Raw genomic sequence first — 14,656 nt, forward strand, 5'->3', positions numbered from 1 at the left:
TTATTAATGGATGTTTGCAGCTGTTTCTCTTCAATTTGAGTCGTGCCCAGTCAGCACATGGAGGTCCTGAAACACTTACTTTATTCATATCATTATGATTGGTTCTACTCTGATGATGCAGCTCTTTCCCAGTCATATTTTGAGTGCCTTCTGACCCAAGGGGCTAGTCTTCCTGCCCTGTGTTGGACAATGTTTCCTAGCTATTCATAAAGTTGCCTAGTAATGTATCAGAGTGTTTCTCTGCTATTCATAAAGTTTTCCCTGGCCAATTTTTGAGAAGTGGATGGCCTCCTCCTTCTTCCTAGTCTGTTTTAGTCTGTAAGTTGCCTTGACACCTGTGTACCACATGCAACCCTGCTGGTGTGTAAAACACCAGTGGCACAGCCTCAAGCCTCATAGCAATGTATAAGCCCCACAGAAGGAAAAACTGACAGACAAGTTTGTCTCCCTTAGCTGTTGGAAACCTCTGCATCCTCCCCTTACCTAATTCCTACCTGGAACCTGCCACTTTGTTGTCCCAGACTGCTCCCTCCCTTTCCTGGCTCTAGTGAGCTTGGGACCTAGTCTTGCCTACCTCCCCTTTACCTGTATATCCTGCCACTCCAGAGGTCCCCGGCCTCTCCTGCTCCCTCCCTTTCTTGGCTCTAGGAGGCTTGGTGCCTAGCTTTGCCATCCGCTCCTTTTTACCTGGATATCCTGCTGCTCCTCAGGTCCCTGGCCTCTCCTGCTCCCTCCCTTTTCTGGCTTTTGGGGGCTTGGGGCCTAGCCTTGCCTCCCGCCTCTTTTACCTGGATATTCCCCAGCTCTGGAAGTCCCTGGCCTCTCCTGCTCTCTCTCTTTCCTGGCTCAGGGGCTTGGAGCCTAGCCTTGCCTCGCATTAAATGATTAGATGAAAAAAGGTATTTGCAATGACTAAGTTGTTGGTCTTGCAAAATTCTATCATGCGATTTCCAGCGTTATTTCTGTCACCAAGGCCAAATAAAATGAATGCAACAAATAATAGACCATCACATTTGTCTAGAAGAAAGTCATTGGTCTTAACAGAATTTTATTAGAATTAGTTATAGAAAAAAAATGGACATATAAAACATTTTCATTCAGTTCTTTAAATTGATACATATTAGTGTAAAGAAAATGAGTATATTTAAATAGAAAGCCTTACTAACTGACATCCATGGGAAAGGTTAAGGTGTTTGCCTGTGGCCTCTCCAAGTGTTAGTGGATGTATAAAGTTAGTGGTGAATAGCCCTGGTGGCAATGGTTAAGCACTTTACTGCTATCTGAAAGGTTGGCAACTGCTGTAGAGATAAGGCCTCGGAAACCCAAGGAGGAGCTGCTTTAAGTTGGATCTGACTTGACAGCAGAGTTTGGTTTTTTAGTGGCTCCATAGGAGAAATAGTTGGTGATCTGCTTATGTAAAGATTACAGCCTAGAAAACCTATGGGACAGTTGTACTCTGTCCCATGGGGCCATTATGAGTAAAAATCCATTTGACGGCACCTAACAACATGAAGGTGATAGAAGACCCCTTTTCGTTTCATAAATCTGCAATTGTCTGGAGAGTGAACAAATATCGGACTTGGAGTTTGACATCTGGGTGGTGGTTGTTGTTGTTATGTGCTGTCAAGTCAGACCTGACCCATAGTGACCCCTCCTTGGGTTTCCGAAGCAGTATCACTACGGAAGTAGATTGCCCCATCTTCCTTCCAAGGAGTGGCTAGTGGGTTTGAACCACCAGCCTTCTGGTTAGCAGTCAAGTGCCTTAGGCACTATGCTACCAGACATCTGAGAGTTCTGCCCAAATCAGCTCTATGTACCCATGTGACTTTAGTCTTCATGAACCTTGGTTTTTCTCATCTTTAGATTGAGAATTTTGCATTATAGGTGATTCCTAACTTATTTTCCGTTGTAAATCCTGTTTTATTTTCCTGTTTAAAGCCTACACTTCTTGCACATATTAAATCATCAACACTAAGCCAATGTCAATTCTCATCCCAAAATCTGCCCTAAACACAAACACAATTTTTCAGAATGACATTAAGTGTGAGAGATCTACATTTTTTAATAGAAAATTAAAGTAGAAAATTGAGTTCAAGAGAAAAATAAATGAGATGACTTTCCTAAAGATAATAAAATTCTCTCAAGGAAATATCGTCATATGATATTTAGAAAAAAGGCTGTCAAATAAAAGACATTCAAAACATGAACAGATATGCTTTTTTTTTTTTTTTAAATAAAAGCACCTGGAGCTGAAGTAGATGAAAAGAATGTCATTCTACACATTTTACTTAAAAGATCAAGCCACTACTGCAATGTTACATAATTACTAGAACATACACTGTAATAGGACTCAATAAAGTAGAACTAAAGATAATAAAATCATACTTCTCTTGTTTACTTTATATCTCTTGGTTGCTAATGAAATTGTTTCTGTTCTTTTCAAATGAAAAATCCAATGCCCAGTTTAAAAACCTGCCTCAGTCTAAAGTAATCGAAAGTAAAATCAAATAGTTTTGTCTCGTTAAATATGCCTCAAATGAAGGAAATCTTAGCCCTAATGCTATCTTTTATTGAAATCTCACGAAGGGGACTGATGGTTCCCCTTTCTGTGTTGCAGGCTTGGAGCGCATTGCACGGGATTCATCTTATGAACAGGAAGGAAAGGTCCAGTTTGTCATTGACGCGGTGTATTCCATGGCTTATGCTCTGCACAATCTCCACAAGGATCTCTGCCCCGGGTATATTGGCCTGTGTCCACGGATGAATGTCATTGATGGGAAAGAGCTACTCGGTTACATTCGGGCTGTAAATTTTAATGGTAAGTTATAGCTATTCTTTTTTCCTCTAAATACTTTAGAAATGACTGCAGGGTATGTTTTCCCCCCTATATATAGAAGATACTCAGGCAGTGTGGAAAGCACCGGATTAGAAGCAGTTCCCCTTTTTAACCAGAAGTGTGAATTTTTCCACCTGCTTTTAAATCTCAAGCACATATTTTTTTTGTGTGCTACCATTAATCTACTTCTGAAAGAAGCTGAAGTTTAAAATAAGCCTCTAGCAATCAAAATATTCAACTTAAATATTGCAATTTCAGAAATAGCTTAGAAGGCTCATATGGAACTGTTGACAACAGATGAGGTTACTTTGAAAATGCTTTGTTCCTGCCTTTATTAGAGAAGGGATTGTCAACATTCTGTTTGGAAACTGATTTCAAGCTTTTGAAACAGAAGTTGGCTTGAGGAAAGTCCGTGACTTGGAGTGGGTCTACATTTACTTTCTCAGAGTGCTGTGCTGAGTTTCCACATCTCCTCTCTCCTTGTATTTCTCTCAGTGGTCCAAGCCAGTTTGAAGCAGGGAGCTGCCTATTTTGAGAAGGAACTGACTGTAATGTGGTACAGATGGCATTGGCCTACTGGGGAGGCAGAATTGTTGCTTCTGTGACTGTCACAAACTGATACAGAGTATACTGGATTGATAGTACTCAGTTCCACCTGCCTGACGTGATGGCATTATTGAATGCTGCTATTCTTTCATGAAAGTTGTAATGGTTGCTACCCATGACTTTGGCCATTATTTTCAGATAAAATGATAGAATGCTCTGAGCTGTCTAATTCTTTCAGTTTGATTGTAATCCACACAATGGACATGCCTCTGAGGCGCGTGGAGCAGCCGACTGTCCATCATAATACACTCCAGTGACCTCAGCTGCCAGCCTTTCTCAAAAAAGTACAAGGTGATCTTCAATCTAGAATTCAAGTGGAAACCTCTTCTCTTGCTTTGTCAGGCAACATGAGACAAAATTTGGTTTGCATTCAACACAGAATATCCTCTTTTTCTCCAGAATTTTTTTGAAACATGACATAACAATCCTTTTGTTAAGACTATAAACACTAACGGGAAAATAATTTTCATGCAGTTATCATATTGAGCAAAAGGGGACTGGTATGGTACAAGGTTATTTACCCTAATCCTGTGAGGTTGGGAAACACTTCGTTTATCCAGTATTGGTAGGGGGTAGGAAGATGAATTTTCAGTAACTACAGGTTACATCAGGAGCTCTGGTAGCATAGTGGCTAAGGCACTTGACTGCTAACCAGAAGGCTAAGAAGATGGGGCAATCTACTTCCGTAGTGATATTGCCTTGGAAACCCAAGGATGGGATGCTATGCGTCGGTCCGACTCAATGGCACATAGCAACAATGACAGGTCACATCTGGAAGACAGTAAAAACTTCTAAAGCAAGCTGGATGACATAATTTTAAAGGTGAATTACTAATTTCTCTTTTTCTTAAACATAGGGTGAAACTTAACTCTTTCTTGGTAGTTTTAATTCTTATACCACATTGTAATATAATGATGCTATTAAAGACTGTTAAGAAATGTCTTAATTGTTATTGACTATTAAGATGATTTGCCCTGTGACTCTAATGATTTCTGAGTTCTTTTATCCACTTTTGATAGATTTTTTTTTCCTCTATTTGAGTGTTACCAGACTATTGTGATTATTGCTGTGTTTGTCTTCAGGAGTGACTCCTTCCAAAATTTGCTTATGTCAGTCTATTATGGACAGAAAAGCAAATACAAAATTTTATTAATTTAGTCAGCTGAAATTTACTGAACATTGTGACACATTGTGTAGGTGCTAAAGATACATTTAGTGGTGACAACAGACAAAGCAGACGTGGAATTTAGGATTTCTTAGAGAATTTAGATATTAATCAAATAATTACACAAATAAATAATGTTGTTTTTGTTGTGTTGTTGTTTGCCGTTGAGTCGGCCCCAACTCATAGCGACCCCTCCTTGGGTTTCCGAGGCAGTATCACTACGGAAGTAGGATTGCCCAACCTTCGTTCCGAGGAGTGGCTGGTAATAATCTGTGATAAATGTTTAAAAGAGAAGTATGTTGGACTGAGGGCTTATAATGGAAGAAATTTCGCCAGTGGGGTCAGGGATAGCTGGAAACTGAAGAGAAGAGGAGTGTGAGATAAGGATGGAGCAGTAAGCAGAGCCAGAAGAACCATGTGAGATCTTACAGGATCTTATAGGTCTTACAGATTCGTTCTTCATCTTGAAAACATTGGGAACTTGTTAAAGTGTGATAGAATTGTGTCTGATATAAGAGTAAGTATGGTCCAGATGATTAGGTGAAGTAAATGAATTTTAGTGTAGAAACTTTAAAGAGAATTTAAGGTCCTTAGAGAGATTTATTTTATTTATGGCTTGAGCCTTGCCTGTGTTCCAATACCTGATGACAGAGAGTAAGAGACTTGGGTGTAAGCAAATGATCCTGGAATCTATAATTCTTCTGATTTTCAGGATGTTCATCAAGTATGTAAATTTTTGTTATTGGCTTTTCTGTCACAGTCGTTGTTAGTTACCTTAGCGTCAGTGCTCACTCATGGTGACCCCATGCACGCAAAATAGAACTGCTCCATAGAATTTTCAAAACTGACCTTTTGGAAGCAGATCACTAGGCTGATATTCCAAGGTGCCTATGAGTGGCTTTGAATCACCAACCTTTTGGCTAACAGTCAAGCACTTGACCATTTGTGCCAGTCACTAATTTCAGTAATTTTCAAGATGTTCATTGAGTGTTTAATTATTGGTTTATCAATTAGTGTTCTATAATTATTAACACCTTGCTTTGTTGTTGTTGTTAAGTGCCGTCGAGTCGTTTCCGACTCATAGCGACCCCATGCACAGCAGAACGAAACACTGCCCGATCCCGCGCCAGCCCCACAATCCCTGCTATACTTGAGCCCATCATCGCAGCCACCGTATCAATTCATCTCGTTGAAGGCCTCCCCCTCTTTCGTCGACCCTCCACCCTACCAAGCATGACATCCTTCTCCAGGGAATGGTCCCTTCTTACAACATGACCAAAATAGGTGAGACGAAGTCTGACCATTCTTGCTTCCAAGGAGCATTTTGGCTGCACTTCCTCCAGGACAGATCTGTTAGTTCTTTTAGCAGTCCACGGTACTTTCGGCATTCTTCGCCAGCACCACAACTCAAAAGCATCAACTCTTCTTCGGTCTTCCTTATTCATTGTCCAGCTCTCACATGCATACGAGGCAATTGGAAATATCATGGCTTGTATCAGGTGCACCTTAGTCCTCAATGAGATATCCTTGCTCCTCAGCACTTGAAACAGTTCCTTCGCAGTTGACTTTCCCAATGCTACACGCCGTCTAATGTCCTGACTGCTGCTTCCGTTGGCATCGATTGTAGAACCAAGCAACGGGAATTCCTTGACAACCTCAATCTTCTCTCCATTTATTGTGATGCTGCTCATTGGTCCAGTTGTGAGGATTTTTGTTTTCTTTATGTTGAGATGTAATCCATACTGCAGACTGTATTCTTCAACCTTCATCAGTAGGTGCCTTAAGTCATCCTCACTTTCAGCAAGCTGCTTATATATGATAAAAGACATAGAGGGATGTTTCAAATAGGAATAAACCGTCAAAACTATTGAAGGAGGAGGAAGAAAATGCAACCAGGATCAAGGACAGCATTTAGTTCTAGAGTTCTGTCTTAGATATCTAGTGCTACTGTAACAGAAGTACCATAAGTGGATGGCTTTAACAAACATAAATTTATTCTCACCATTTAGGAAGCTAGAAGTCTGAATTCAGAGTGCCAGCTCTAGGGGAAGGATTTCTCTGTCTATTGACTTTGGGGTAAGATCCTTGTCTCCTTTCAATATCTTTGAATCTGGCGCTCCTTGGACATCTACATGTGTGTTGGTATCAGTCTTCTCCTGGGTCTAGGGAGTTCTCAGCACTGACACCATGGATGTAAAGAATGTACTCTGCTCCTGTCTCTTCTTTTTTGATGATAATCAGGTTGTGCCCAAGGCATTTGACTGCTAACCAGAAGCCTGGCAGTTCAAACCCACCAGCCACTCCTCAGAAGGAAGGTTGGGCTATCTACTTCCATAGTGATACTGCCTCGAAAACCCAAGGAGGGGTCACTATGAGTTGGATCCGACTCCATGGCAGCGAGTTTGGTTTGGTTTTTAGTTTTCTCTCTCTTTTGATCTCTTGTAAGATAAAAGGTAATGTAGGCCACACCTTAGTGAAACTCCCCTTATACTGGATCAGAGCTATGACTGGAGTAAGTTCATTGCATCCCACCCTAATCCCCTTATAACTGATTGGCTGATCACATCAGATCACATCACAGGGAATGACTACCTTGTTACATAATTGCCAAAGTGATCATTGCATAAAAATCAAACCACTGAGAATTATGGCCAAGCAAAATTGACACATATTTTGGGTGGACAAATTTTAATCCCTGAAATTCCACTCTTTGGTCCCCCAAAATTCATGTCCTTGTCACATACAAAACACATTCACCCCATCACATCGTCCCAAAAGCCTTAAATTAGCTCCTAGTCGAAATTCCATCCTGGGAAAAACTCCTCTGTGAAGCTGTGAAATCTAGAATACAAATTATCTGCTTCCAAAGTACAATGATGAAACAGTCACAAGGTAGACATTTCCATTACAAATAGGAGAAATTTGAGAGAAAGAAGGGATGAAAAGCATCAAGCAATTCCAAAACCCAGCTGAACAATTTACATTAGCTCTCAAGGCTTGGAAATAAACCAACCATCCATCCATCCCCCAGCGCTCTCTACTCCTTTGATGGTTTTGATAATTCATTGAAATGGCCACACAGAGCTCACAGACTTTGAGGTTTATTAGAGAAGTAGCAAGTTGTAATTCAGGATCAGAAATAACTCAGAATACACTTCTTCAACCAGGACAGCCTTTTCACAGCTGTGCTCATAGGCAGGCCTTCCTCTGGCCCTCAGCCCCTTGGCCTGCTCAGACATCTATTCTCTGAGACCATTTAGGCAGTGACTCTACCCTCCAGACTGGGTGTTGGCTATGGTGTCTGGATTCTGCATGTAGGTGCCTTGGCCATGGGCTTTAGCTCTGCCTTCCAGGCCCAATGGGATGGCAAATCTGTTCTTGCAGCTTTGAGTGACCCCACTCTCCTAGTCTATGTGGTGACCCCACTCCCTCAGTTCCACCAGGCCCTATTGTTCTACCCTTGGGTGTAGCAGCCCTGCCCCTTGTACTTTGGGTGGCAGCCCCATCCCTCTGGCATACCTTAATGACAGCCCCACAGTCTGGAACCAAGTAGGCAGAGGTCCAACTCTTTGAAAGATAGGAGGGTGTGGCCCCACCCTTTGAGACCTAGGCAATTCTGTTTCCTCTGCTTCTCCCAACAGTTCTGCTGATCTCAGGGCTGCTCCACAGATGGTCTTTTTCTTTTCTCAGATGATAACAGAAGTAGCTTCTTTCACCTATTTCCTGCTTGTGGCATTCCAAGAGGCTCACAACATTCTCTCCTTTCCTTTTTTCTCTGTCCCCTTCAGTCTAAGCTGTTTTTCCTTGATGGTAGTTGGTTAGATTCATGAGTCATAGGCTTAATCTCTAACAAAATTTTGTGTAGCCACATCCTTAGTGAACATTCTAGGACACCTGTCCTTAGGTTGTACAGCAGAATTTTCCAAATCTTTACACTTTGTTTTTATTTTGCATACTTAATTTTTTAAGTTCATCTATTTCCTCTCAGATTGTACTATAAGTGGTGAGGAAAAACCATGGAATTGCATTAAGATCTTGGTTATAAATCTGATCAGTTAGATATCCAAGTTCATCACTTACAAACTTTACCTTTCAACAGATATTTGAACATAATTCAGACAAGTTCTTTGCCAGTGCATAACATATATCATCTCAGATCAAGGGACTCACTTCATAGCAACTGCAGTGTGTCATTGGACCCATGCTTATGGAATTCACTGTTTTAACATGTTCTTGACCCAAACCATATATTTTCAGTTGCCTCATATGCATGTAAAGGCTAGACAATGAATAAAGAAGACTGAAGAAAAATTGATTAATTTGAATTATGGTGTTGGCAAACAATATTGAATAAACCATGGACTGCCAGAAGAACAAACAAATCTGTCTTAGAAGTACAGCCAGAACATTCTTTAGAAGCAAGTATGACAAGACTTCATCGCACATACTTTGGACATGTTATCAGGAAGGACCAGTCCTGGGAGAAGAATATCTTACTTGGTAAAGTAGAGGGTCAACATAAAAGGGAAAGACGCTCAGCAAACAGATTGACACAGTGGCTGTAACAATGGGTTCAAACATAGCAACAATTGTGAAAATGGTACAGGACTGAGCAGTGTTTTGTTCTATTGTATGTAGGGTTACTATGAGTCAAAACTGACAAAACTTTACAGGATTGGGACAATGTTCTCCAAGTAGCTGTATATGCTCTAAACTAGTATCCAATATATATAAACATTTTGGCAAAGCTCATGGGCTTTTTTGCTCACTCTGGATCCTGCATCCAGCTCATCTTACTTCTGCTTCTTGGGAATTGAGCCAGTGGCCTGCTGTATTGTCTGCCAGTCTTTGGATTGGCCAGCCCCTGCCACCTGGAAGCCAGTAGCCTGCCATCTAACTGGCTGTTCTTGGGATTCGTTGGCCTCTGTAGCCTGTGCGTCACTAGCCTGCGATCTAACTTGCCAATCTTGGGTTCGTCAGGCTCTGCAGCTACATGTGTCAGGAGAAGCCTCCAGCCTAATGTCTCAACTATGGGCTTTGGGACTTGCCAGCTGCTACATCTGCATAAGACATTTCCTGGAGATAAATCTCTCTATCATATATAAGATTCATTGATTTTGTGTCTCTAGTGAACTCACTAGAGTTCTAATGTCTCTAGTGTCTAGACTCTAGCAGTCTAAGACAGCTTCCTAACAGTTGAAACATTAAGGAGCACGCAATGGGCTACATGATTTGCATTATATGATAAAAGCAAGCCTATTGAAGCCACTTCCTGAGGTCACTTTTCATCCATATAATAGGCTTATAAAATAAGTACTGTGCTCCCTTAAAGGAACTCTGGTGGCACAGTGGTTAAAGCATTGGAATGCTAAACAAAAGGTTGTCGGTTTGAACCCACTAAGCACTCTATAGGAGAAAGATGAGGCAGCCTGCTTCTGTAAAGGTTTACAACCTTGGAAACTCTATGGAGCAGTTCTACTATAGCCTGAAAAGTTACTATGAAGTGGAATAGACTATATGGCAGTGGGTTTGGTTTGTTTTTGGTGCTCCCTTAAATAATCAACTCTCTGACTCCAGAAGTCAGCATTTGCACAGTAGGAAAGTTGAGAAGGTAAGGAGGGGCAAGGAAACTAGATTACTGGAAACAGAACAAACAAGAATGGAAAAAACGAGAATGCCAATACACTGTGAAAAACGTAACCAATGTCATGGAACAATTTGTATAAAACTTGCTAAATGGGAACCTAAAAAACTAATTGATCCATTGGGTGAAATTATTTAGTGATGCTCATTTAAATATTGGGTAGTGGCTGCCTCGAACAGTAACTTCTTGTAGATAAAAACTGGTGAAATAGTTCTTTCTGACATTAACTAGGTATCAGGACAAATTGCTTTTTGTGGTTCCTTTTATTTTGAGTCCCTGGAAGGTGAAAATAGTTAACAGAATTGGCTAGTATCTCAAAGGTTGATGAGACTATCCAGAATCATCTCAGAAGAAAGGCCCAGCGGTCTATTTCCAAAAATAATTACCATTGAAAGCGCCGTGGATCAAGTGCTCCTCTCCTGCACAGCAGTTTGCCATGATGTGGAATAGACAACAAGAGCAACTGGTTTTAGTTTGAGATACCAGAGCTGTCATTGGTGTAGCAGAACACTCTTCCAGTTTGTAGTAGTGGGAAGTGAAGCAGCCAGAAAGCTGGGTGCTACCCAAACCGTAGATATAAAATTAGAGAGTGACTTTTAAAACTCAGTCTTACTGAGATTGTAACCTGGCATGTGGTATGCCTAACTAAACAAAGCTGTAAAGATACTTGGTTTAAACAATCCTGCTTCTTCCAGTCTGTCATTTAACAGTGTAAGGAAAATATTAGAATTGATAGGGATGAATGATTAGCGTTTCACACCACAGTTACTCGATATCAAGAACTAGTTAAAGATCACATATTTAGTCAAACTACTAAACTGTAAAGTACTATTTAGCATCAAAGATGTAAACAGCAGGAGTAGGCTGATTGAATTTAATCACTCAAACTGATTTTTAACATGATGGGAAAAGTTTACCTGAGCCGTGTCTGCGTGGGTATTTTAAACACATTCTGAATCAGGACATAACACAGAATTACTTGTGTATTCCGTATAGGTTTGCTAAGCCTCCTCTCTGCTTGGGAAGCCAGAGGTAATTAGAGATCTGCCTTTCAGGATTATTTTTATTGATACTATTTGAAAAAAAAAAAAAAGTTATTTCTATAATATTTTTTTTAAGTCCAAAGATATATCAAAAGAAAACTATAAACAGTTTAATTTTTTTCAGGAACTTAAGTGACTGTCAGTCTCTCACTCCCCATCAACCTATTGGCAATATGATGTTAATATTGTACACGTTGCACCCACCAGATGTCTGTCAGTTTGCCATACCGTGGTGGCTTGTGTGTTGCTGTGATGCTGAAAGCTATGCCATTAGTATTTCAAATGGCAGCAGGGTCATCCATGCCAACATGGATAGATTTTAGTGGAGCTTCTAGAGTGAGACAGACTGGGCAGAAGGATCTGGTGATTCACTTCTGAAAACATTGACCAGTGAAAACCTTATGAATAGCAGCAGAGCGTTGTCTGATACACTGCTGGAAGTTGGGCCCCTCAGGTTGGAAGGCTGTCCAAATGTGACTCGGGAAGAGCTGCCTCCTCAAAGTAGAGTCGATCTTAATGATGTGAATGGAGCAAAGCTTTTAAGACCCTTATTTGTTGATGTGGCACTACCCAAAATGAGAATAAACAGCTGCAAACATCTGTTAATAATTGGAGTGTATAATGTACAAAGTCTTAATCTCAGACAATTTGAAGTTGCCAAAAATGAAATGGAATGCTTGAAAATCAATATCCTAGGCATTATTGAGCTGAAAGGGACCAGTGTTGGCCATTTTGAATCAGATAATCATATGGTCTACTCTGCTGGGAATGATAAATTGAAGAAAAACGACATAGTATTTATTGTCAAAAAGAATATTTCAAGATTTTTCCTTTAGTTCAGTGCTGTCAGTGATAGGATAATATCCGTATGTCTACAAGGAAGTCCAGTTAATATGACTATTATTCAAATTTACACACCAACCACTAATGCCAAAGATGAAGAAATTGAAGATTTTTACAAACTTTGGCAGTCTTAAATTGATTAAACATGCAATCAAAGTACATTGATGATTACTGGTGATTCAAATATGAGGTTAGCAACAAAGAAGAAGAATCGTTAGTTGGGAAATATGGCCTTGGTGATAGAAAGGACACTGTAATAAAAACTTATTCATTACAAATACCTTTCTTTAACAGCATAATTGTCAACTATACATGTGAATATCACCAGACAGAATAAACAGGAATTAAATTGCCTTCATCTCTGGAAAGAGATGATGGAGAAGTTCAATATCACTGGTTGGAACAAGTCCACAGGCTGATTAGAATAGACCATCAGTTGTTCATATGCAAGTTCAAGTTGAAGCTGAGCAAAATTAAAACAAGTCCACAAGAGACAAAGTACAATTCTCAGTATATTCCACCTGAATTTACAGACCATCTCAATAATACATTTGACACATTGAGCACTAATGACCAAATGAGTGTGGTATGACGTCTAGGACATTATATGTGAAGAAAGCAAAAGGTCATTAAAAAGACAAGGGAGAAAGACCAAAATGCATATTAGCAGAAACTCCAAAACTTACTCTTGAATGTAGAGTAGCTAAAGGGAATGAAAGAAATGATTAAGTAAAGGAGTGAAACAGGAGATTTCAAAAGGCATCTCAAGAAGACAAAGTAAAGTATTTTAGTGAAATGTGCAAAGGCCTGGAGTTACATAAACAAAAAAGAAGAATGCACTTGGCATTTCTCAAGCTGAAGAACTGAAGAAAAAAATGTTGAAGCTTCAAGTTGCACTATTGAAGGATTACATGAGCAGAGTATTGAATGATACAGGGAGGTTCAAAGGAAGATGGAAGGTATACACAGAGTCACTGTACCAAAAAGAATTGGTCGATGTTTGGCCATCTCAGGAGGTAGCATATGATCATGAATGGTTGGTGTTGCACTGACATTGGCAAAAAATAAGGCTCCAGGAATTGGTAGAATACCAATTGAGATGTTTCAACAAGTGGATGCGTAGTTGGAAGTGCTTACTCATCTATGCCAAGAAATTTGGAAGACCTAGCCAACCAGTCAGTTGAAAGATCTATATTTGAAAGGTGATCAAGAGAACGAGGAAATGATTGAACAATATCATTACTATCACACACAAGTAAAATTTTGCTGAAGATAATTCAAAAATAGTTGCAGTAGTCCATTGACAGGGAACTGCCAAATATTTAAGTCAGATTCAGAAGAAGACATGGATTGAGGATTATCTTTGGTGAAAGAGAATACTAGAAAGATGTTTACCTGTGTTTTACTGACTTTGCAAAGGTATTCACCTGTGTGGATCTTAATAAATTATGTATAACATTGTTAAGAGTGGGAATTCCAGAAATCTAACTGCTCATGTAGAACCTGCACAAAGACAAATAGGGCACATGTAGAGATTTTCTACAAGTTATTAATGGTGAAAGTTTAAACAGTGTGAGCAGGGAGATGAAACCTGAGAGAAGGTGACATTTGTGTCTCTGAAACTTACTGTTTTTTAGGTGGGGTGAGTTTTTGTCAGGCTGAAGGAGACAAAAATTAAGAATCATGGAGAAATGGAGAGACAAATCAATCCTATATTGCTATTTCTGATTTTAAAGCAAATTTGTTTGCATTAAACACCTTTGAGCTATCTAAAGAAACAAGTATGGTTTGATATTAGGAAGTACACTACAAACACACTAAGAGGTCAAATAAGGCAATGATAAACACCTCATAATATTGCCTAAGTTCTGATTAAAGTATAGCCCTCATTTCAGTTGTAAATACAAAACAGAGTAGAAATGGAATAAAGGTTTAACATGATAAAGCACATCTTTCTCAACCTACAACCAATTATAAATTTATAGTTATTCCCATTAAAGAGATGAATTAGATCTATTACCACAATTATTAATATTCTACAAATTGAACCAATACTATAAAGTATAAAACAAAAATAAGAGATTACCAATAAAAAAGAAAAAAAGCAGTATTATGACTATTGTCCAGTGATTTAATCTCAAGCCAATAAATTGGAAAAAAAAAATACTAAAACTGCATACTTTAGAAGGATAAGAAGCTCTGATGGTGTGGTGGTTAAGGCATTTGACTGCTAACCAGAAGGTCAGTAGTTTGAAGCCACCAGCTGCTCCATGGAAGAAAGATGAGGCAGTCTGCTTCCATAAAGATTTACAGCATTGGAAACCCAATGGGAGGTCGCTATGAGTCAGATTCAATTCAGTGGCAGTGAGTATGATTTGGTTAGAAGGATAGTCAAATATAATACACAACACACTGCATGAAGTCAGATCCTACTCATAGCGACCCCTCCTTGGGTTTCCAAGGCAGTATCACTATGGAAGTAGATTGCCCAACCTTCCTTCTGAGGAGTGGTTGGTGGG

At 39.7% G+C, this 14,656-nt stretch overlaps 1 protein-coding gene across 1 annotated transcript in view; it reads left to right on the forward strand.

Moving 5' to 3' along the window:
• Positions 1-14,656, forward strand: part of GRM8 (glutamate metabotropic receptor 8) — a 1,151,282-nt gene that overhangs the window by 709,300 nt on the left and 427,326 nt on the right. The window contains exon 6 of the mRNA XM_007946744.2: positions 2,618-2,818. Within this exon, the coding sequence (XP_007944935.2) occupies positions 2,618-2,818 (201 nt within the window). The remainder of the gene's footprint in view (positions 1-2,617; positions 2,819-14,656) is intronic.

This window comes from Orycteropus afer, unplaced genomic scaffold, assembly GCF_000298275.1.
Source record: "Orycteropus afer afer isolate SDZICR_OR568_19922 unplaced genomic scaffold, OryAfe1.0 scaffold00170, whole genome shotgun sequence".
NCBI classification, from domain to species: Eukaryota; Metazoa; Chordata; class Mammalia; order Tubulidentata; family Orycteropodidae; genus Orycteropus; species Orycteropus afer.